General features: G+C 38.5%; 1 protein-coding gene across 7 annotated transcripts in view; it reads right to left on the bottom strand.

Annotated features, from left to right (window-relative positions):
• SORCS2 (sortilin related VPS10 domain containing receptor 2) overlaps nucleotides 1–23,678 on the bottom strand; it is a 551,093-nt gene that overhangs the window by 48,220 nt on the left and 479,195 nt on the right. For all 7 annotated transcript variants that reach the window (XM_039384495.1, XM_039384497.1, XM_039384498.1 and 4 more), the window contains exons 12-14: nucleotides 18,386–18,462; nucleotides 12,038–12,129; nucleotides 10,496–10,603 (exon numbers count right to left, since the gene is read on the bottom strand). In XM_039384495.1, coding sequence (XP_039240429.1) covers nucleotides 10,496–10,603; nucleotides 12,038–12,129; nucleotides 18,386–18,462 — 277 coding nt within the window. The remainder of the gene's footprint in view (nucleotides 1–10,495; nucleotides 10,604–12,037; nucleotides 12,130–18,385; nucleotides 18,463–23,678) is intronic.

Below are 23,678 nucleotides of genomic sequence, written 5' to 3'. Positions count from 1 at the left end.
GTCTAATTTTGGATATTTTATGCATATTTACACACCCAATAAAAATGAATTTAAAGAGGGGCAAAATGATTCATAAGGTGCTTAGAAAATATAACCAATGAAGAAAGATTGATAGAATTGGGGTTTTCTCTGGAAAAGGTAAAGCTGAGAAGTACAACAAAATGTTTTCAGCCTTGTTATAGAGTGAAGAGCTGTCCTGGAGGAAGGGCAAGAAAGAGGAACTACAAGGATAAATAAACTTAAAAGATATAGCTGCACAATTCTCTAATTCCTTCTCCTCAGTACTGGTGAAGCTACATGTGGAGTACTGGGTCCAATTTTGGGCTCCCCAGAACAAGAGAGAGATGGAAAGACTGGAGGGAGTGCAACAAAAAGCTGTGAAGGTGATGAAGGGGCTGGAGCATCTCTCCTATGAGGAGAGGTTGAGAGAAGTGGGACTGAACAGTCTCCGGGACATCCACCAAAACCTGAAAGGAGGGTCCAAAGAAGATGGAGTCAGATTGTCTTCAGGGGTGCCCAATGATAGGACTAGAGGCAACAACCTCAAACTGAAACACAGGAGGTTTTCTCTGAACAAGAAACAACATTTTTACTGTGAGGGTGATCAAGTACTGGCACAGGTACCTAGAGAGGTTGTGGAGTCTCCATCCTTGGAGATATTCAAAAGCCATCTGGAAACCATCCTGTGTGATTGGCTCTGGGTGAGCAAAGGGGTTGGACCAGGAGATCTCCTGAGGTCCCTTCCAACCTCAACAATTTTATGATTCTAGAATTCTATAGAGGTAATGGTACAAGATATTGGAGTTGTTTATTCCTCCTCACCAGAGTGAGAAATTAGATACTATCAGGATTAGAGATAGACATTAGACAAATTGGACAGATATTGTCAAGTTCCAAATCCTATAATGATAGAAAAATTATAGAAATTATTTTAGAAATTATGCAAAATCTACCAGAGTAATATGGAAGCTCCATGCAAACTATATGTGTACACAGGAAAGGCACTGCTTCAATGGGTGAACTGTAACCTTCTCCTCTGTGGATTTTTAGCAGAAGACAGAAATAACTTTTACTGCCTGTTGGTCCAGCCTCGTGCAAAAAACCCCAAGCTAACAAAAAACATAATTTCTATTATGGTTGTTCTGATTCTACAGACTGAAAACGAGGTTTTGACAGAGCACAGTAACTGCACCGCTGCAAGTAAAATCCCATAGATTCAAGAAAGTGTCCCACTACAGTCACAAACCCCAATAAAAACGCAGTCATACCGCTTTGTAATTCATAGGGCAAATTTCCTAAGGAATCCAGCGCTTTACATGCATCCAGTTTAGCAAACTGTTTGAAAAAAAAGCTTAATGATTATTGATGCTGTGCTGCAGTAGCACATGTTGCTCTATACTTGACAGAGTTTTGCAGACACATCGGATGAGTGCATTTAAATGTATTGCTAAATATCACTAGAATAAAAAAGAAGCATTTTTTCAAAGTAACAAAGGCATGCATTAAGTAGAATTCGATGGATTAGACAAAAATATGAACTACAATAAAGCAATACATAACAGCAATCACAATCTAATTGCTCAGGTGCAAAATATATATGTCGAATAAAATCATATGAATGGAACAAACTGGAACGGTTCAGCAAGTGTAACTGATGACTAGAAGTTATATATCAAGATGAGAGTAATTCATAAGCTACTAAAACCTTCCTCTTGATTAATTGTATTACATTAGAAAGCCATCAAATCAATTCTGTTGAAACTATAAAGGATGATGCTGTGACAAATAATTTTTGGAAGAAATTCCAATTACCTTCGAAATTAATTTACTTTTATTTGCAAGAATTTGGGATCCATAATTTTAACTTCAGTGTTTCAGTTGCCATAACAACTTTGTACATTTGTTCCTAGTTCATTTACGAGCCCATAATTTTTTAATTTGATTGCATCATTTGGTAGATAAGACAGTTTAATGCAGATTTTAAGCTAACTCATTTAAACTATTTGCTAGAGGATTGCTTGTTATTTCTGTTCCTGATAAAGCTCATAATCAGGGGAAGCTAATTTAACAGAAATTATATGCAATGATAATCTTTTCCAGTAAATGCACATTTCTATTCAACATACAAGAGCATCTATGCAATAGATACTCCTGGTTCAGGTGAGCAGTAATAGCTCTGTCACCTGCAAAGGCAACTGCAGCTATGAGGGTGCTGATGCTGGAGACTCCCAAAAACTTATCAGGTAAACATTCAGCTTCTATGACTTCATGCAGGAGAAATGAGCCTGAGTCTGACAACACACTGCTCATCTTGGATGTCAGAGACACAGCTTTTTATAAGCACTACAGTTGCCTTCCTCTTTAACTTTTCTGCTGCGTTCTTTAGGATTTTGTACATAGGTTTTCATAGCATCAAAACATTCTTTGCCACAGCATATGGATTTTAGCTACAGAGTCACATATCACAGATCTCAACCCATATACATTGACATATCTTGAGCAACTTTTGTCGTATTTTGGTGGTTTACCTTTGAGCTGTTAGCCATATTGTCTCCAGACAAAGAAAATAGCTTTGAGCAGCCTTTTGTCTGGATCCTTAGAGCAGCACAGCTGAACCTACAAGTTTTATTCATGAATATCTGAGAACATTCAAAGACCTTAAAGCGGTGTGAGTGATCCTGCAGTACTTTCCCACCAAGGTCACAAAGACAGCACATGCAAAATTTATTCAGATGTTTATTGTAGCAACTAAAACTGTGCAAGTTTTGCAGTCATACTGAAGACTGTTGATGACAACTGTGTGATGCACAGTTACTTTTGTTTTAAATCAGAAGCCTCTTTCATTATAGACTCACTGCTTTAATCTCCCAAGAGCTGCATTGGCTTTTTCTCTCCTCTATATGACTTTGTCATCCACTGTGATGTTCACAGGATGCTGTCAAGCAGAGTGTCTGTACAGTCCTGTATTGCCCTGTTGACACACCCTGCTGACTTGACATGCCAGTTACGGGTGGATCAAGGCCTTTAGATTTTTGGGAGAGCCTTCAAATGTATACAGCTACTGACAATAAAACCTAAGATTTGAAACAGGGTCCCACATACAGGTGATATGGGCAATCTCAATGGCTCTACCTTGGATAAAATGTCTAAATTCCTCTGGGCAGCACCTAAGCAAAGATATCCAAGCATGTACTTAAAATTCTTTATGGATCTAAACCTCAATATCTAACAGTGAGTACGTGAACAAGCTGGGAAAGGAAACCACACTCTCAAGAGATGCTAGTTAATTATTTTAGCAACTCTTTCTGTCTCCTATACTTTTAAATGGAAGCAGTCACAGAGCTTTGCTAAAAAACAGTATTTATATCTTGTTCTCCATATAAGGCTTCTTTTTCTCCACTAAATCATATTAGTAGGAAACACAATTATCAGTGAACTTACTGTATTGTTAAAATATTTTTTAAACTGTCAGACCTCCACGATAATTTTTAAAACACAATTGCAATTTCAGATTAAATACTCAATCTACCTTACAGTTCACTAGATATCAGAAGCCATTTACATTAAAACAGCAGCAACTTTCTCAGTTGTCTCCTGCGTAAAAGGATTAGTGTGTTAGAAGTCTCTTGTCATTTTATGGTGAGCTCAAAGAGCTGAGTCCTTTGCTTCACTTAGACCTTTACTACAAATGATGACAATATCACCGAAAAAGCAAATAAATGTGACAACCTTCTTTTCGTTCTGCCTGTTGTAGTTAATATTATTATAGTGCCTTTGAACATACAGCAAGACACAGGCCAAAATCTGTGGAGAAATTACCCAGCTGAGGGAGCAAAATGACGAAGTTGTGGCATGGAAGGATGTACGTTAGTGTAGCCACTGCCAACAGGTAGTGTTCTCCTTAACTCACAGAAGTAACACTATTAATGAAAGATTTTCCAAGGAGATATGGGTTGGTAGAGCAGGTTAGCCATGACTATGTACTACATTGGTATTTAAAGGCTACTATTTTCCAAAAAAAAAAAAGAAAACAACAGGTTAATCTTTATAGCCACACTTTCCTTCAAACAGTTGTCTTTGCTTCCTTTACATCATTGTAAAATCAACAAAAACCTAAATAAGTCAAAGAGTTTGTACTAGTAAAATGGATGAAAGTAATGTAAGATTCAAGCTGCAGTCTGTTATACATCAAGATTATAATTCAGCATATTTTTCTAATTCCCCAAAAGAACATAACAGAGGTCATGTTTCAGTGGCCTTCCTAAATTGCAGCTACAGAAATGATGAATGCTTCCATGTGCAAAAGTAGACACCTGCCTACATAAAGCAACTGCACATAAAGAGTACTTGTGTACACAACAGATCATGTGCAACTATACTGAGACATTTATGATTTAAATGCCTTAAAATACAAACACATGCATATATTTAATGCACTAAAGAGAAGAGTAGGGTTATTTGGTTGGGCTGTAGTTTTTGGTTTGTTCTTTTGTTTTCTATTTTTTTGGCTGACAAAATGAAAAATGAGGGGAGGAAACAATTTAGTTGAAATTGAACCAAAATATGGGTTTTTTTCATTGCTTCCTGCTCCCAAAAACTAGTAATTGCCATTCATTCTTTAATGCCAAAACATCTTGGTTTCAGATCATTTGGGAAAAAAGAACGGAAATGAATGCTTAGGTTCTGAGAAGTGTTAGGGAGGAGCAGGATGAGGGTGTTCCCACTTTATCCAGAAGTTTTGGATTCCATAATCTTTATGAATTGCCTCCAAAATTTTTTTCCAATGTATTTGGTAAGTTCCTGTTCAAGAACAACCTTTTAACATAAAAGCTGTTTGGAAGAAATTGCAGATTTAATGCCTAGCCTGATGCTTTATGCAGAAGTAAATACAAAGTACACAGTGAACAAAATTGATTAAAGAGAAACATATGACACTGTAGAGGATAGCTTTGCATCATTCAACTCCCTGCTGTCATCTCACTTAAAGATCAAATTAATCTGAGATACTTACAAAATTTTATAATTAATTCTTTAGATACTACTTTTTTCCCCTACTCCCGTATTTAAAAACCAGGTCTCTTTTGTCACAACTGGAAATTCTTCATTCAGATGTCACCTAGTAGAGCTAGAGTTAATAGCCTATAGTCACCTAAATTGTGGCTCCTTCATTTTGAGAGCAAATTATAGCAAAATAGAATTCAAATCCCCAGCCAAAATGAAGTAAAATGCTTAAAAAAAAGTATTTGTTGGATAAGTTTCTAATGTCTATTTGAAATAGAAAGTAAAATGGAAGCGAAGTTAGAGCACCAAAGCTTCAGGCACTCAGCAACAGGGGCTCAAAATGACACAAAGACTCTATTCACAATGAAAAAGTCACCTGTCACCTCTTTCCTGTCCTTCTCCCCTTAAATAAGGACAAGTTGATAACAGAACATGGATTCCTAACCTTTCAGTTCCTCTTATCCAAATATATTACCAGGTCTGCCCTAAAAATGTTCTAAATATGGGCTTTAGAGTGACACTGAAAGCATCATGCTTCTGAGTACATTATGAAGCTTCAAGGAAAGAAATTAAAAAAACAAAACTTCACCCACTGAACTTCTTTTGAGCAGAGAGAGAGAGACAGGTCTTGGCTCCAAGGCAGTGACATTACAATGCACTTCCTCTGCTAACATCTTTGTCTACAGAGATGACAGCAAAAGCATTAGATTGCTACTAAACAGGCACCTGTACACCTGCATGAACTGATACCTAGATTATATTGGAGGAACAAGTTTATTTTTTGAATGCTTTTTTCACCATGTTTTCTCCATCTGTTGACAGACGTACATTCTTTCTCACGCAGAAAGCAGAATAACTGAGCAAGAGATTAACTAGCTGCAAAAATAATCTAGAATTTGCCTTTGCAAATCAGCTGTTCTCTCTTATGAGGCTTTATCTACCATCTATCTACCTTTTACAAGTGCTGTAGTATGAGAAAGTTAGTGGTGAAGCATTCACAATACAGAGAAGTATCTCCACCTAGTAAGATACTCAGACAACAGGAGTGTGCTGCCATGAGTGGCACAATAAGCCCCACAAACTACATGTAATGTTGACTTATTTATGTTGTTAAAGGTGAGGTTGACATTCCTAGCAAAATCAACAGCTGCAAAAATCCAGATGGCTCTCCCTAATATCTAACACCTGTTAATATCCACCTGGTTTTGAGTAATTTGACTATCTTCTTGTTTCCATTATCACCTATGAACCCAAAAGGAATGCAACAATGAACTTGCAAGACAGAAAAATGGGCATGCAGGGGTTCTTCAGTTCAGAGATGTCATAAAGTTCCCAGCAGCATCCTAAGTTGCTACTCTATGACACAATAGAAAAAAACATCCCTCTGGAAAAAATACAATTACCCATGAGGAAGATTTTGATTCTACCTGACATAGAAAAGCAGTCCTTCTATGTAACCTCTTATTGGCCTTTTAAAAGGGGCCATGGACTGTGGAACCATGGTTATTGTGCCTACTGGGTTTACACTGCAATCTAAATAACCTGGTTTGAGAAACACTCTCAGAAGATGAAATGTGATTTAGAAGCAATTTTAACAGGCTTGAAACTTTCATTACATTAACTAATTCCTCTGAAGAGGAACATCAATATTTCAGACGCACAAAAATTCTTCCTTTTGCACTGCTAGGTAGTTACCCGATCCAGTGTTATTAAGTAATTTTTCCCAAATATAAGATATTGTTAAGTATAAAACTGGGTTGCAGTACCTTTCGTTCTTACAGAATTTAGCACAAAATAAAACCTACTAGAGCATGCAATATTTTGATAATATATATCAATCAGTTGAGAAAATTTCTTAACGAAGACTATTTATTTATTTAAGTAAAAATAAACAGTAGATTTGAGTTCTTCATTTAGAAGGTGCTTTTCCCACAGATCAAGTTTCCTAAACTTTATGAATACTTTATTACTTATCCTTCCTAAAACTCGTAACTAGGTCTCTTTAGAATTTGGTTTTTATACAGAATGAGTTTCCTAAAGTTTTTGAATACTTTACCACTTAAAACTCCTAAAAATCTTGACTAGGTCTTTTGCAGAGCACAATGGAATAAAATATATTTTCCTTGGCATTTGTGTGTACATATTTTGAATACTGCAGGGGATTTGGATGAATGATTTAGATTAATGTTGACTGGCGGATGACAACTCAGTTTTATGAAAACTTTTGACAAGTTAACATTTGGTTTTCTTCTCTGTTTTGGAGAAAACACAAAACTTTCCAAAATGAAGACTTGAGGCAACCAGGTTTGCATTCTCCTGCCTCTTCAGTAAAGCTTACCAGACCACTTCATTTTAGAATGGAAAAGAGTGACGAGTGACATTCCTCAGGGGTCACTACTGGGACTGGTGCTATTTAACATCTTTGCTGGCGACATGGACAGTGGGATCGAGCACACCCCCAGCAAGTTTTTCAGTGACACTAAACTGTGTGGTGAGAAGGGATGCCATCCAGAGGGACCTTGACAGGCTTGAGACGAGGGCCTGCTTAGAGTTTATTAAGTTCAACAAGGCTGAAGCACCTGTCCTATGATGATAGGCTGAAAGAGTTGGGGTTGTTCAGCCTGGAGAAGAGAAGGCTCCAGGGAGACCTTACAGTAGCTTCCAGTACCTGAAAGGGAGCTACAAGAGAGCTGGAGGGGGACTTTTCACAAGGGCATGTAGTGGAATGGCCTTAAAATGAAGGAGGGTAAGCTGAGATTAGATCCTAGGAAGAAATTCTTCACTGGGAGCATGGTGAGATAATGGAACAGGTTGCCCAGAGAAGTTGTGGATACCCCATCCCTGGAAGTGGAAGCCTGGTCAGATGGGCTTTGAGCAACTTGTTCTAGTGAAAGGTGTCCCTGCTCATGGCAGGGGCATTGGGCATCTTGAAGGGCCCTTTCAACCCAAAGCATTCTGTGACTCTATGATTCTGTGACTTTGGATAAGTTAAGGCAGAACTGGAATTCAAATGCAAGTCACTTCGAAGTCAGGTCAATATCCCAGACACCATGCTGGAGGATGAGAAATCTCTCTTACAGATAGTGTTACCAGGCCCCTTAATATCTTTCCCAGATAACCTTTTATGGATTTTTTTTTCTTTTAATACAAATTAAAAACCTTGAAGGAAATCCCTAAGTTGACTTCAGTGGAAATAGGACTTTACCCTACTGTAACAGTGATTTCCTATACAAGAAAAATATTCTTTGACTCCTTTGTGAGTTTATTCTAGAAGCTTTAAATAAAATACTGTCTGTTCCTCAATTTTGCTGCAGACTTTTACAGTTATTACCTTCCCAATTCAGAATTATGCTCTCTCTCCTAATCTATGCACATTTTGACATTGGACTCTTTATTCAAAGTCTTTATTCAAAAAACCTTCATACTAAAGGGAGAAAATCAAATTCCCATACTATTGAAAAATGTCAGACTAGGTCCTTAGTAATGGATTTGAGGATTCCTCAAGGTGAAAGACACTACTAATTTATTTCCATTACCAGACACAGGTTCATCTTACCATGTTCTACTCAGAAGAAATTTTTATCTAATAAAATGAAAAATGTGGCATAGCTGATTCTTGTTTTTTTCCAGGGAGTGTGTATTAGGGGGATGACATTACTCAAAACCAGCAAATCACTGTAGATGAACTCAAGCACAACAACTTAGTGCAAGAATAAGTTTTCAGAGAAAATGAACTAAGCCAGACAGAACGACAAAATGTCTTGACATTAAGTCAGACCGAGCACCGCTGGGCTGACAACATCACCCTTAAGGTAAAGCTGCAATCAAAAGCAGCAGGAGAGACAAGGAAGCTGATACAACAGCATCAGCACAACACATACAGCAGGTTTATTCTTCTCATTATCTTCAGATTCTGGCAGGAAGGTTGAAAGTGTTTTCAGGGCCAGTCCGTGATATTAAATGTTTGATGTCCTCCATGTTCTGTAGAACTAGCTGAAAAGTGAGATCCTACAAGTCTGGCATTGAGATGCTGGAGTCATACTCTTGTTCTGCCTTTAGAAATATATGTCATATGATGCTTTTTTGTCAATCTGGGCTCATGTACCAAAACTAGCTACAGTTTTATATATTTCAGATTGATGATTTTAAAAAGGTATCGTGTTTTACAAGAGCTCTTTAGTCCATTCAGCCAGTATTTAAACACATCATCACCAAATCACTGTTTTTAATGATACTTAATAAGAAAAAAACCAATCCAGAGCATATAGTCATCACACATCATTTTATCTGCCAGTAAGTACAGTTCAGGATAAGCTTTTGATCCCTCTGCTTTTACTGAAGTCAATGGAAATAAATCCCTCATTCAGAGGTATAAGTGTCTTCATGTGGTATATATTATACCATAAATAAACCTGTGCTTGAGAGAAGGGGAAGATGGTGGGATAATACTGTTCTTCTCAGGCCATAAATGTATAATGGAGGATAAATGAGGCAGTGGAGAAAGAAAGAAATAACTAAGAGACCAAATTCACCTCTGTGCAGTACAGCATTATGAAGTCGGCACAATGCTTTTAAGTACATCGGGTAGGATTTCTGTTTTGCTGAGGATCCTTTACACAAGTCCACATTGGGCTATTAATTTATTTTTCCCTGGGGAAAATACTACTGGTCAAAGGTAGCTCTATCTGTAACTCCTAGGAGAAAAAGCTTGTCATGAAGACACTGAGCTCCATTATAAAGGATCGCACAAACTGCTGTGATAGCAGCACATACAACAACCTGCACATCTCTGAGTGCACTCCCCTTTCTGGGAGCAGCCAGCAAGTGCCTTTCTCCCAAACTGGACAGGTGTTTCTTACTCTCAGACACTTCTAAAATATTAGCATTTATTGTGGAGATGGAGCAAAACCTTCAGCTCAGATCCAGATGTCCCTGGCCCTTTGGAAAGAGACAGATAAACAGGGGCCTGAGTTGCAGAATTTGGCTATTTTTAACTCTATTCACAGCATCTGCCTCAGTCACCGCACAGAATAAAAACAGGCATTTGTTAGCACAGTGCTTGGTTACACAAAGTACTGCAATGCTAGTTACTAGGACAACAATATAGTTGCTTACACTGTGAAGACAATAGATATTTAACATTTTTGATGTCTGACTAAAAATCCATAGGGAAAAAAAATGAAGAAAATAGGGGTTTTTTTCCCCTACATTTTTCAGATTTGTACTGCAGTTTTATTATTCCACTTTCCCTGGTGGTATCTTTGCAAGATTTCTTATGAACACAATCCTTTTTACAATCTGAAATACTGCACTCAGATAATTTCTAAGTCAGGTTACATACCAGGGCAGTTTGGACATCAGTGTAAGAGTCTGTGTGACTGCAAGAAGCAAAAGCAACTGACTCAAGGACTATCTCAAACATGCACAACTGAAAATATGCTCAAGTGCATAAGCAGAGAGAGCCCTGAGAGCAGAGATGAAACCAAAACCTTACGTCATGACCAGTGTCTCATCTCCAGGTTCACTAAGTAATCCATCTACAAAGACTGAAGTGCTGGTAAAATTATGTGTGCTCCAAGTCTGGCCTTCATCTATGCTGAACCTGTAAAAAAGCAGAAATGGTTTTCATTTCCAACTATTACTATACAAAGCAGAATTCACTTAATAAAAAAATCCAACTCACTACTAAAGCCTAGGATTTTTGATCACAAAAATACAATATGCTTAGACAGTGTATCATAGTAATGTGATATTTTTTCAGCATCATATGCAGTGGTTCACATCTTTATGAGAAGGTGTATGATAAATTTGCCACAACAATAAAAATTCTCAGGGAGATAAAAAGAGCTTTGTCAACAAACTATCTTCCTACCTTGTGGCTTCAAAAGCAAGTTAATTTACACTTCATTCTTTCTAGTAGCCTCTGACTAGAGACCTGTTAAGCAGAGGTCAGTGAAATAGGAGAGGCAAAAGAGCCCAACTGCTAAAACATGTGGGAGATGCAGTAACTGCAGGCACCGAGATGATGATGGCCCTTCACAGCTGCTACCAGCCACTTAAAAATTTGCAGAAGATGTTGACGAATCCACAGAACATATTTCAGAGATTCTGTGCAGCCCAAATTTAGGAATCAAAGTCTCTTTTCTTCTGTACATTTCCTCCAGGTCTTTTGGATAGTAGGTTAGTGATGACTCATTCTAGCTAAACAGGTACACAGCTAGTTCCTATTACTGTATGCAATTCTGCAAAAATGAAGCTAGTCACAAGTGATAAAGATCTCTTACAGTTTTTTTTATGCTGCAAATCATAGTTCTGCATGCCATTGCATAACGTTACCATATTTTGCTGCACTATCATGCAGTCTAAAACTTGATATTTTATAACAAAATGCTTTGCAGCAAACCTTTCCTTCTCAGCCAAAGAAGCTGAGAAGGTCACTCGCTGCATTATCACTGTTATGACAGGATCTATGCACACTACAAACTGTGTTTCTGGCAGACCATATTACACAGCACATAAGCGCACATAACTTTGCCTGTTGGCTCTCAAAGTCTACATTATATTGCTCTTGCCAGAGAGACTCAGGGCTATTCTCCAATTTCACTGTGGCCCTGGGAGAGGATAGAGATCTATTACAGTACCAATTACTATCCTGACTGCATGCATAAGCCACATAAGCATCATAGGTTGAGCATAATTGACATACACTGCTGGTGTCAACCAGCAGAAGATAAAAATCAATGGTGAACATGGCTTGTACTGTAGAGTTCCAGAATAGCCTTTGAAGCAAAAAAACCCTACACTGATGCAAGGGAATTTTATTATGATTAATGCATTATGCCATGCTATCTTCAGCACCATGAAATAATCTTTAAGAAAACATCCAATTGCATTTTATTGACTTAATGAATGTTAAATTAAGGTGACTCCACCTGTGTTTCATACATGATCATGTTAAAATGCTTATCTTTAACTCTGAACTTTGCCTGAGGTCTTGAATACACAATAGCTCTACTCTAATTGACTGTAGGATTACTTGAGTATTTTCAGAGGGATAGAGGTGTCTTTGATAGCCACAATAACTCCACCATGGTCCAAGTACAAGATATGGTGCTCTTCTTCAAAGACCTACAAGTCAGACAAAAAAAGGCCAGCTAAGCAAATGTATAAAACAGCTGAAATAAAATGTACAAGCAAACAAGGATTAATAGACTTTTATATTTTACAATGTCCACACTTCAAACTGAAAAGGACATAAAAGTCAGGTTAACTCCTGTATTTGTTCCAGCTGTAAAAGAAAAGGAAGTTAAGTAGGTGGATCACAAAACGTTCAGGTTCAAATCACAGTTAGATTAAACTGCCTAAAATGATTTTAGCCCAAGATGATATTTCTCCCAGTGTGCATTCTGCATTCCTTCCTATTATACATCACCAAGTGACCTATCACCTTACTTTGGTATTTGCCATATTCTGTGTACCTTGCAGAATAAAATGCTTTGTAGTTTAATTCTAAGAAAAATAGGAAAAGTATTGCTGCCCCTGACTTTCTCACGTTACCCAGAAACTACAGAACTTGAAATAATTGGTACAAGCATGTTTTCTGCATTTCCAGTGTCAGTGATTTATTTAAGTTCAAACACGTGATCTCCCATGGAGGCCACTCTGAGTTTTGAACCAAAATACATGTAATACTGATTTAATGGTATAAATGATTAAAAATTTCCTAAATTATTTAAATTCCTTTTCTAGAAGTCATCAGCAGTACTAAAATAAATCCACAGGCAGATATGTTCCCTTTCTTACATCTGAAATCTGTTTTAAGACATGGTTTACTTGTGTTATTAACATGTGAAAGTTCATTTAACACAAGAGCAAGTGGTAAGGTGAGAGTTATCACACACATTAGACAAACATGCGGTCAAAGCAAAGGTAAAACCCATAAAGGTTAGCTTTACTTTGCTATGTGAATGAAAAAATATTGACAATACAAATGCTTTTTTTTCTTTTTTTTGGCAAAAGTGAGTGCTACATTTAGAGAATTTATCAGCAAGACTGAACCAGAGCTGCAGTGGAAATATCCTAAAGCACACCCACAATTACTTCAAAAAATAGTAAGGATTTAATTTGGGTTGAGAATTCAGTCTTCCTCTCATCTAGTAAGAACATATTTTATGGGAATCCTAGGGTTTCAAGTGTCTGATCAGTTCTTCAATGTTGCAAATTTACAGGCAAAACCCTGATACAAGGCATTTATAGTCCTATCTACTTATTCTACACAGCTGCATATTTTAGAAGAGATTTCAGTAAAGGACAGACATTAATTTTAGATGCACTTCAAAAGGATGAGATCAGCTGGAGTCAGAAAAGCAAGCAGAGTTTTGATCCTCCTCTAAACTTTGTTTGAACTTCCGCTCAAATCAAAACGCAACAGTTTATGCTGGGACATGAAGTCTCCCAAAGCTTCAGCATCATAATGAGAATAAAGGAAGCTGGTATCTGTACCAGTTTATCCAAATAAGGTTTTCCCAGAGAAGCAGCATGGCAGTGCCCCACGTATCATTTTAGTATCCTGCTTTAGCACAGCAGACACCTTACACACATATCAATGTCATCATTATATCATGCTTTTCTTGCACACACTTCAAACATTTTATAACCAAACTGTCATCATTATATCATGCTTTTCTTGCACACACTTCAAACATTTTATAACCAAACTGTATGAAATTCCTTATGAAAGCAACCCTTCATCTTCAGTACATTGAAAAGGATTAACAATTTCATGCATAAAAGTAAATATTTATCTCTACTTTCTGGAAAAGAAAACAAGACAAACAGTTTGCAAAGGATTCAGGTAAAGGTGGTCCCAGTGTCAGAGCTGAAGTTCAAAACTGAGAACATACCTGTTCACAGCAAAACACAAATTTTGATATTTGTCACTCCACTAACTAAAGCCAAGCAACAAATGTGTTGTGATCCTTACTAATAGACAGCCACGAAGGAACAAGATTTTTATGACTTATTTATGTAATTTTTCAAGCACGCTATATGCCTTATAATCACAATATCAACTTCTCTTCCCCTGTGCCCTCTGCTCTAAATGTTTCTTTTTCTGTGTCTGTCCCAACAACTTCAGCAGCTATTTCAGGTCAGAATATCTGTTGGGCGCAATTATTAAAACCCCATGAAATCAGTGAAAACACATTGAAATGATCCGATTTTACTCTGCAATGCAGAAGTTTCAAAAATAACCAAAAATTCCCAAAGTCACTTGCTTCTCTCATCAAGTGTCATCCATTTCTAGATTCAAAGCTGGAAACGGAAGTTTCCTACAGAGAATGAGCCAGTTGGACCTTCCTAGAGTTAAAAGGCTGGAATTTTAGCCTGTTTTGCTGTGCTTAAAGTTGTTACCATCCACTTCCTGAGCTGTCTGCAGGAAAACAAGTATTCTCGCTTAAACAAAGGTTTTCCAAGTTGCTTTGATGCAAAAGAATTTAACACAGAGAAATAATATTCCAATAAAAAAAAGCACTAGAAGAGCAACAAGGCTGGTGAAGGGACTGGAGCATAAGTCCTATGGGGAGAGGCTGAGGGAGCTGGGGTTGTTTAGCCTGGAGAAGAGGAGGCTCAGAGGTGACCTCATCGCCGTCTATAACTACCTGAGGGGAAGTTCTAGCCAGGTGGGGGTTGGTCTCTTCTCTCAGGCACTCAGCAATAGGACAAGGGGGCACGGGCTTAAGCTCCGCCAGGGGAAATTTAAGTTGGATATCAGGAGAAAATTCTTTACAGAGAGAGTAATCAGGCATTGGAATGGGCTGCCCAGAGAGGTGGTGGATTCACCATCCCTGGAGATTTTTAAACGCAGATTGGACGTGGCACTGAGTGCCATGATCTAGTAAATGGACTGGATTTGGACCAAGGGTTGGACTCGATGATCTCGGAGGTCTTTTCCAACCCAATCGATTCTATGATTCTATGATTCTATGAAATCACCCTGTAGAATTTGTGAAACTGTAAGAACAAGAGCAAAAGGAACAGTCAGCTTATGTAAAATATTCAGAAAAATCTATGAAGAATGGTGAAACACCATGTAGCCTGAATCTCTTACAGTGAAGGATTAACAAACAGTTCTTGCAGAGACGTTCCTAGTACATTTGATGTTGTCTCAGAGCACATGGTTGAATTACATGATCTTTGACCTTCCCCATAGTTCTATATTACTATGAACCAATACTGCTATTATTTCAAGAAAGTTTTTAATTAATTCCTTGAACTGCCTTTTCTCCTAAGTTGCTCTGCCTCTATACACACAGACTGCTCCCCTTCTAGTCTGTGAACAGCCCTGCAGCATTTTGTGAGCATATGACAAAGGTGCCAGGCACTCACTAATGACAACCACAAAGTCTTCAAGTCAGAAACTTAAACTCAGATGAAGAGTTGTGTCAAAGCATGGGATTTGTTCTGCATTCACCAGCTCACAAGACCTGCAGTTTACTGAATTATTTAAATTCCCATGTCACCTGACTGAAGCCTTCTCTCTCATTGTATGAACGCCAGCAGAGAAAGGAAATGTACTGCTGTCATCTGGAAGATCTGTTTGGTCACGAGCAGTGAGGCCATAAAATACATGCAATAATCTACTATTTAATTGTGATTGCAAATATTAGGATTGAGTAAGCTCTTTCAAAGGCTTTGAAGTAGTTTTAATTAAAATAAATGGTGTTTTCCATTTTGATTGTCACAATGAGGGATCAGTTTATGGTTGGTTTTACAGCATGAATAGGCACCTTAGGGTCAAGTTGCAACAAACATCATTTACCTGAGTGTCTTACAAATAAAAAGCAGTAAAATACGGATTTGATCCCCTTCACTCTTTTCTTCCTATTTTTAACCCCAGAAAAACTATAAATCTTTGGCAAATGCTGAAAATAAATTATGAGAGAGATCTCTATGAAGTATTGAAAAACACAGTACTCATTGTAAATCCTGGAAGAGTTTTGCATTTAAACACCTATTTATCATATTCTAGGTTTCAAGAAGGGATTTGGCATAAAATTTTATCTTTTAAACAACAAAAGACATTCTCATGACAAAAATAACATATTTCTCTTTAAAAGTTCTTTTAAAAGCAGAGTATTAATGGCATCCTACAATAGCAATATAAGAAACTGTCTGTATTTTCCTCTTTTAACCCTAAATTCCCCAAGCTCAATAACACTACTGAGAACATTTTCACATTTAATTGTTCTCAGAAAATAACTAAATTTGATTACATCATCATGGCTAGGCTTCGCGAACGAAGATCTGGGAAGGCTCTATCCACATTTGCTGCAGGCACGCTGGTGGCTTATGAGGCCAATACGTGACAGACATATCCGATTGCAAAAGGCACAGCAGAAAGATTCCTTAGATGGTGTATCCTGCAATACACGATTCTTTCTGCGTTGCCTTTTTTCCTCGAGGGTGATCCTGCGTGTGTTCTCAAAGGAGACAGCTGCGTTATAGATGGTGTGTCTCCAGGCCTCCCGATGAGGCCAGAGTAGACCAGTTTTGATCAATTTCTCTCCTGGATGCGGCACCACAAGTTATAAGTAGAATCCACATCATATTGTGCATTGTTGCCATATATATATATATAGAAAGAAATGAAATTATCCTTTAGTCTGTAGAATAGGCATTGTGCATGAGAAAGTATCCCTGTGAATAGGCATTGCTGAGTGTATTGGGTTTGCATGGCTTCTCTGAGAAGCTGCCTGAAGCTTCCCTATGTCCAAACAGAGCCAACACCAGCCAGCTCCAGGATGGACTTGTCACCGACCAAAGTCAAGCCAGTCGGACAGCAGTAGCACCTCAGGGATCATGTAATTCAGAAGGTGGGGGGGAAACTTGCACAACAACAACTGCAGCAGGAGAGAAGAGTAGAGAATATGTAAATAAAACAGCCCTCAAGATACCATGTCAGTGCAGGAGGGGAGGAGGTGCTCCAGCTGCCAGAGCAGAGGTTCCCCTAAAGCACATGGTGCAGGCCATGCTCAGGTAGCTCTGCCCCTGCAGCCCATGAAGGTCCATGGTGGGGCAGAGCTCTACCTGCAGCCCATAGAGCAGGTGGATGTTGAAGGAGGCTGTGACCCCGTGGGAAGCCCGTGCTGGAGCAGGTTTGTTGGCTAGACTTGTGACCCCACGAGGGATCCACGCTGGAGCAGCCTGTTCCTGACAGACTGCACCCTGTGGAAGGGATCCATGCTGGAGCAGTTCATGAAGAACTACAACCCATGGGAAGGACTCACATTGGAGAAGTTCATAAAGAACTCTTTCCTGTGGGATGGACCCCACACTGGAGCAGGGGAAGAGCGTGAGGAGTCTTCCTCATGAGGAGGAATGCACGGTAGAGAAAACATGTGGTGAACTGACCGCAGACCCTGTTTCCCATCCCCCTGTGCTGCTGGGGGGAGGAGGCAGAGAATCTGTGAATAAAGCTGAGCTGGGAAGAAGGGAGGGGTGGGGGAAAGGTATTCTAAAATTTGGGTTTATTTCTCACTATCCTACTCTGTTATCTATTGGCAATTAAATTAATCTTTCCCGAGTTGAGTCTGTTTTGCCCGTGACAGTAATCGGTGACTTATCTTGACCCACAAGCTTTTTTTATATTCTCTCTCACCTGTCCAGCTGAGGAGGGTAGCAATTTTGATGAGCACCTGGCATTAAGCCAGGGTAAACCCACCACAGTGAGACAAGGTAGTTTAGGATACATAATAAATGTGCAATGTTTTAACTGACTCTAGGCAGTGGAAACAAAAGACATCCGGAATTCAGACAGCACATTACCACATCACTGTTCTCTTTTTAATACTTTGGTATTTGTATTCCCTGAATTTATTAAATCATGCTAACAGAAATTAAAAGGTTTATTTTTTTTTTTTTTGAAAATATGTTTTCACTCAGTTTCAATGAAGAACAAAGTTTATGCTTAAATAACAGTTTTCAGACTATGAAGCTGAAGAATTTCTGCCTTTGTACCTAAGCCATGTCTTTTAGCTTGGAATGTTTGTACTGCAAGATCTAGCCCAAGTCCACTTCGTCATTATCACAGGAAGATTATTTAAATTCTTAAAAAACTAAACAGACGCTATGTTTTTTGCATAAGATACTTTTAAGATCTTTAAGAAGGGATTTGCAAAGACTCAAATTTATCAGGTTGTCAGGTTCCAATGAAATTTGAATATTTTCATCTCTTTAATCTCTCGGTTTCCAAGAAAAATGGAGATAATAATGGCCCCCTCCTTCAAAAGAGTAGGTATCTAAAGATTATTTAAGCATTATAAAATTCATCACATTTGGTACATTAAAATTATTTCCAGGCTCCTTGATAATTTATGTTTCCTACCTGACGCCATGTGTTCCCACAGTCAGACGTTATGTACATCTCCTCTTTATACTCGACCAGCTGGGACCCCAGGTTACCTGTCACAAAACAGGAGAAAACAAGAGTTGCATCCAAATGAGCAAGAAGATTGGATCTAGTCCTGATGCTAGTCACAGTAAGAAGTTTCCAAGTCAAAGCAAGAACTAAACTCAGGTGATCAGGCTTACTTAATTTCTGGTAGGACCAGCAAAATCCTTTAAAAAAACTATATGTACACTTTCAAAATCTTCCTTTCCATTACTGTCTTGTCCATTGGTGGGAGCAATGAGGCTTGATTCAAATACTGAAATGCAGAAGACAAACCAATGTTTTAGTTTTGTTGCTGCATGCTGAGAAACTATTATAAAACAACACGTATTTAAGATGTAAGTATGAAATATCCATGAACTCAAAAGCTTTACCTTAACCCTAACCATAGCCTGTAAAAGTATTCATGTTGAACTCAAAATGTTAAAATAAAATATTTTATCTGTAAGAGTTGATGAAGTGATACCAAAATCTAGAATCTGATCAAATATGTAACACTGAAAAGAGGGGACAGGGCTTTTGAAAAATAGTGTAACTGCAGAAGAATTGAAAGCAGAATGACTTGATTTATCTAAATATTAACTAGGAAGCTACTGAATATTTTGACAAAAAGTACTGAGGAGAATTCAGACTGCTGCAAATCTAACAGAAGTGTTAAACTTGTGGAAGATGATCATAGATGCCGTCCCAAATACTAAGATCACCATCTTTTAACATGCGGTATTTCAAATAGCAAACTATTAAACCACCAGGCAGTTTACAGTGTTCTAGGGGAGAAGCAATCATGGCACAATATTTCTTCTAAATGCTATTCTCCGGAGGATTTTGACTTAAATATATGGTTTGCATGTTGTTACAGTAGAAATAAGATGAAAGTTACCAGATCCTCTTAAACAGAAGAGGCGGTGAAAGAAAACACTTGAGATTAGGATACCAGTATGAAATTCCACTTGTGTGTTATATAAATAGCTGATTTTAACCACTAAAACAGATCTGTTTATGCAGAATGTCCTCACTAGCGCCGAAAGGTTCCCAAGAGGAATGACAGTGCTCACTGCCCAAAATACATGTTCTATTTAGACCATCAAGGCTGCATGTGGTCCACTGTTTAGTCGTATAACTCTACATTATTTAACCCTAAATACATCCTGGACAGGATTAAGATATTTATACTGAATCAGGGAATTTATAGGAGTCAGTTATTTTCTTTCAATTGCATCTGATATTTCAGAAGATACCACTGCACTTTCTTGGGTTTTCATTTTTCCAACCCACTTCACTCTCTCATTTATCAAATAATTCAGCACAGATTTAGTTGGTCATGTCATTTTGAAAAAAAAAGACCCTATTCCTGTAGGTAATGAGATTTGACAAGGTCAGTACGACATGGATGAAGGTGTGTGGACTGACCACCTGCTTAAGAACCAAACTCCCATGGACGATGTAGATGTAAGACCTGTGTGAGATACTGAATCCAAATCTCTCTGAATTATTGATATGGGTCGGAACCAACTCACTCTGTGTGTGTGTGTGTGGGGAAGGGCTGGGCCTAGACCTGCAGGTACATGGTAAGGCCTGCACATAAAGCCTGCTGAGAGCACATGGCAGAGCCAACACGGCTGAGCCCATGCAGAGCACATGGCAGAGATGAAGGCCCCGTAGCCAGCTCTGAGCCAAGGCAGACCTGCTGGTAGCCTGCTCACACCATGCCCCTGGAGCCTGTGATTGGCTACAGCACAACTCACTCTGGCTTGGAAGGCACTGACCGGGTATCCTGCCTGGGAGGGAAAACTGAACTCTATAAATACATGAGACTCCATGTGAGCCTCTTCTTCTCTCCTCTCCTGCAACCTGAACCATGTGAACCATCAGATCTTATCGGTAACTGTTTTTCCTTTCCTCTCTCTCCTTCACTCTTTCTTCTTTCTTTCTTTACTCCTTTAATCTGTTTTCTTCTTTTACCTCTTTTCCTTCTCTTGTGAGTAACTTAAAACCAATGAATTGTGTTTTACTAAAGCTAGTATATTGATTGTTTCCAACAGGTGTTTACTGTGGAAGGGGTCTTTGTGATGAGTGTTTTAGTGAAATATTTTTTCTTGGTTGTATTTTACTCCTGTAAAACCTTTTGCCAAAATATCTTATTTTTCTCACTGAATTAAAAGAATTTCTCTTAGAGAAGAGTGTGTCACTCTTTCTCTGGACGCTAATTTGAGGTTATAACGAACTACAAGGCTTTAAAAAAGTCTTAAATAAAACATAACCACTCTGGGCAGCTTATAGCTCAAATCTGGATTGTAACAACCTGTAAGAGCAAAAATGTGCCAAAACCAGCTTAGACTCAAAGTGCTGGGATGACCCATATGACTGCTATTGGATGTGACAGCAGTTACTCCAAGTGGGAAGGAAAGGGAAATGGGTAACTCTGGAGTGAATAGCCCCTATTCTTTCCCCACAAACATCTTCCTCTTCAAAAAACAGCCCAGCTCTAATTCAGCACTGGGGCCTGTCCGGCACGGGCTCACCTTCCCAACGCTCTGCCTGCTGAGTTGGTCCAAGCAGCAGGAATGGCAAGGGCGATCACGTGGTTCACAGAAGGGTTATTATTTTTGCATAAGGCTATTTAGCTTTTAGAAACGAAGGCCCAGCAATCAAAATGAAACCTCTATGACAGAAGTGACAGAAAGCTACAACCACATCATCAGTGTTAAGGACAAAAGAGCAAAGACCTAACTAAGGGTTAAATTTAAAAAAAAAAAACAGATTCAAACTTCGGTTTTATTCTGTCCAGTAGTCCTTGGAATATTACGTTTTTGTTTACATTCGTGTTGCATTCATTTAGGCAGATCTTCTAGTATAAGAGAAAAAAACTCCAACAATGAATCATGATAAAGTCATAGAATCATAAAATCATAGAATATACTCAGTTGGAAGGGACCCACAAGGATCATTGAGTCCAGCTCTTGCCCTGCACAGGACCACCTCAAGAGCCACACCATGTGCCTGAGAGCATTGTCCAAATGCTTTTTGAACTCTGTCAGTCTTGGTGCTGTTACCACTGCCCTGGGGAGCCTGCTCCAGTGCCCATCCAGCCTCTGGGTGAAGAATCTTTTTCTAATATCCAACCTAAGCCTCCTGTGAATATTACCTAATGAGACAATTTCAAAAGGTAAGCTTCACACATGAATTCAGTTATATTTTCTCTCCAAATACAGCTTTAAGATTAATTTGCTCACCAGAAGGAGATATGAACGAGAAATCACCTTCCCAGGGTTAAAGGAAGGGAAGAGATTTGATTCACTGCTCATACAAAATATATTTCTTTTGCCATTCTTACTTTCCTCTGTATAGTTTACACTGGTATATGCATCTGCAAATGGGTATATTCTTGCGCTTCTGCAGTTATTCAGGGAATGTTTTCTATGGGACAGCTGAGGACAGAAATATTTATTTGCTTGCTAGAATCTAAAGTATTGCTGTCAGTCTATACCCTTTTTTGCATAGATATCTTTAATGAATGCAGTGTTAGTTTTGCTCCTGGATAAATGCTGTTTATTCTACCTCTTTTCACCACTTACTAAAATCTACTTGCATGAGTAGGTCTTTATTTCAGGAATTGCTATGGATCTGCACTTTAAAGAGTTCAGTGGTAAATTGCCTTGCTAATGGAAAATTAGTCTGTAAACTAAACAGCATCAACTTGTGTTTCATTACAAAGCCTTTTCTATCCAGCTGATACGGTAATGACTGAAATATATTAGCAACAGCGCTATAATTGCAGGTCTGTCAAAAGATAGACATGAACTTCTCCTAGTTCTGGTTTTACCTTTACTACCTTTCCTTGATAAATGAGCAAAAGGAGTTGGTGGGCTCATTTATAATTCTATTCTGGCAAACAACTGATGAACAACAGGACTGAGTCTGGGGTACTCCTTTGGGAAAAGGGACTTAAGTGCTGTTTGACCCTTGAAAGCAATCCATCCCCCGGCCAAGGGTGAATGTCCAGAAGTGGTGGATGCAGGAGCTTCTGCCTGCTAACACAATATTTAATTGTGTCATAAACGAAGGCTGTAATTTTCATGACTTCCAGATTTTCTGGGAGACACAATTATATGACATAATTTTGCAAACTTTATAAAGTTGAGTCTTCAAGCAGACTAAGAAAACCTTTCTGTAAGGAATGATAAAACTTTTCAATGCAGTTGGAGTTTGCTCTGTGGGTCCTGCAGAAGATGTCTTGCTGAAAAACAGTGTCAGTGGATTTAGAAAGAAAAGGCACTTGAGGCCAAAAGCAGAAAACCTGCAGAACTAGGGAAGACAGGGAGGCTCCTGAAAAGTACAAGGGGCTATTTGCTGTGGGAAGCAGCCCTGCAGCCAAATATGAGAGGTGACATACAGAAGGAAATTTCCAGGAATACACAGGGATATGTGATGACTTTCTTAAGCAACAGATATCACTGAAAGCTGTTAGCCTGAAAAACTAGAACTGGAATAAAGAACTAAGTGAACTCTGTACAGCTTTATTAGCAAACCTTTCTATTTAATGTGACAAGAGTTATGAATTTTCTCTATTTTAAGTTACATTGTTTTAACTTTATTTTTTAATACTCTAATAATAATGTCAATGATGTGGAACATTTTGTACTTTTTGAGATCTAAAATAAAGTGCATAATTTTAGGCTCTAGCTGCCTTACAGTGTGTCGTGTTATTGGATAAGCCAGCTAATTAAACAAAGCACATGTAACAACACCCCATAAACCCCTTTATATCAGCCTCAATTTGCATCAAATTAAGTGCAAAAAATCCTGACATTAATAACACTGCAAATAAACAAATGCAAAGCCACTGCAGCACTCATAATAGAACTGAGACATTCTGAATGTTTCCATCCCATATCTGAAAATAATGAAACATATTTGTGGTAAGTGTGGCAGCCAATAACACATGTGCAGAACTGCCATTGTGATCAAGTGACACAGAAGGGGAGAAACAGGCAAATTATGCTCACCCAAGACTGGAAGGCAACACCTACAATGTTTAAGTACCATTCCCACCCACCAGGTGTTTGGACTGTACCACACACCCACAAACATCGGTGTCCTTTTTGCCTAGTGAGCCACACCAAAATCTGTGCTTCTTATTACAGCTGTAAATATCTGCAGTAACTCCTCAGGTGTGCCACTACAACATGGAAACCTTCCTATCATTTTAGTAGGTCTGTCTTAGATC

The sequence above is a fragment of the Pipra filicauda genome, unplaced genomic scaffold (assembly GCF_003945595.2).
Source record: "Pipra filicauda isolate LSUMZ 115617 unplaced genomic scaffold, ASM394559v2 scaffold35_size7292922_pilon, whole genome shotgun sequence".
Taxonomy (NCBI): domain Eukaryota; kingdom Metazoa; phylum Chordata; class Aves; order Passeriformes; family Pipridae; genus Pipra; species Pipra filicauda.
The sequence above is the reverse complement of the archived record's forward strand: the minus strand, read 5'-3'. Positions and strand labels throughout refer to the sequence as shown.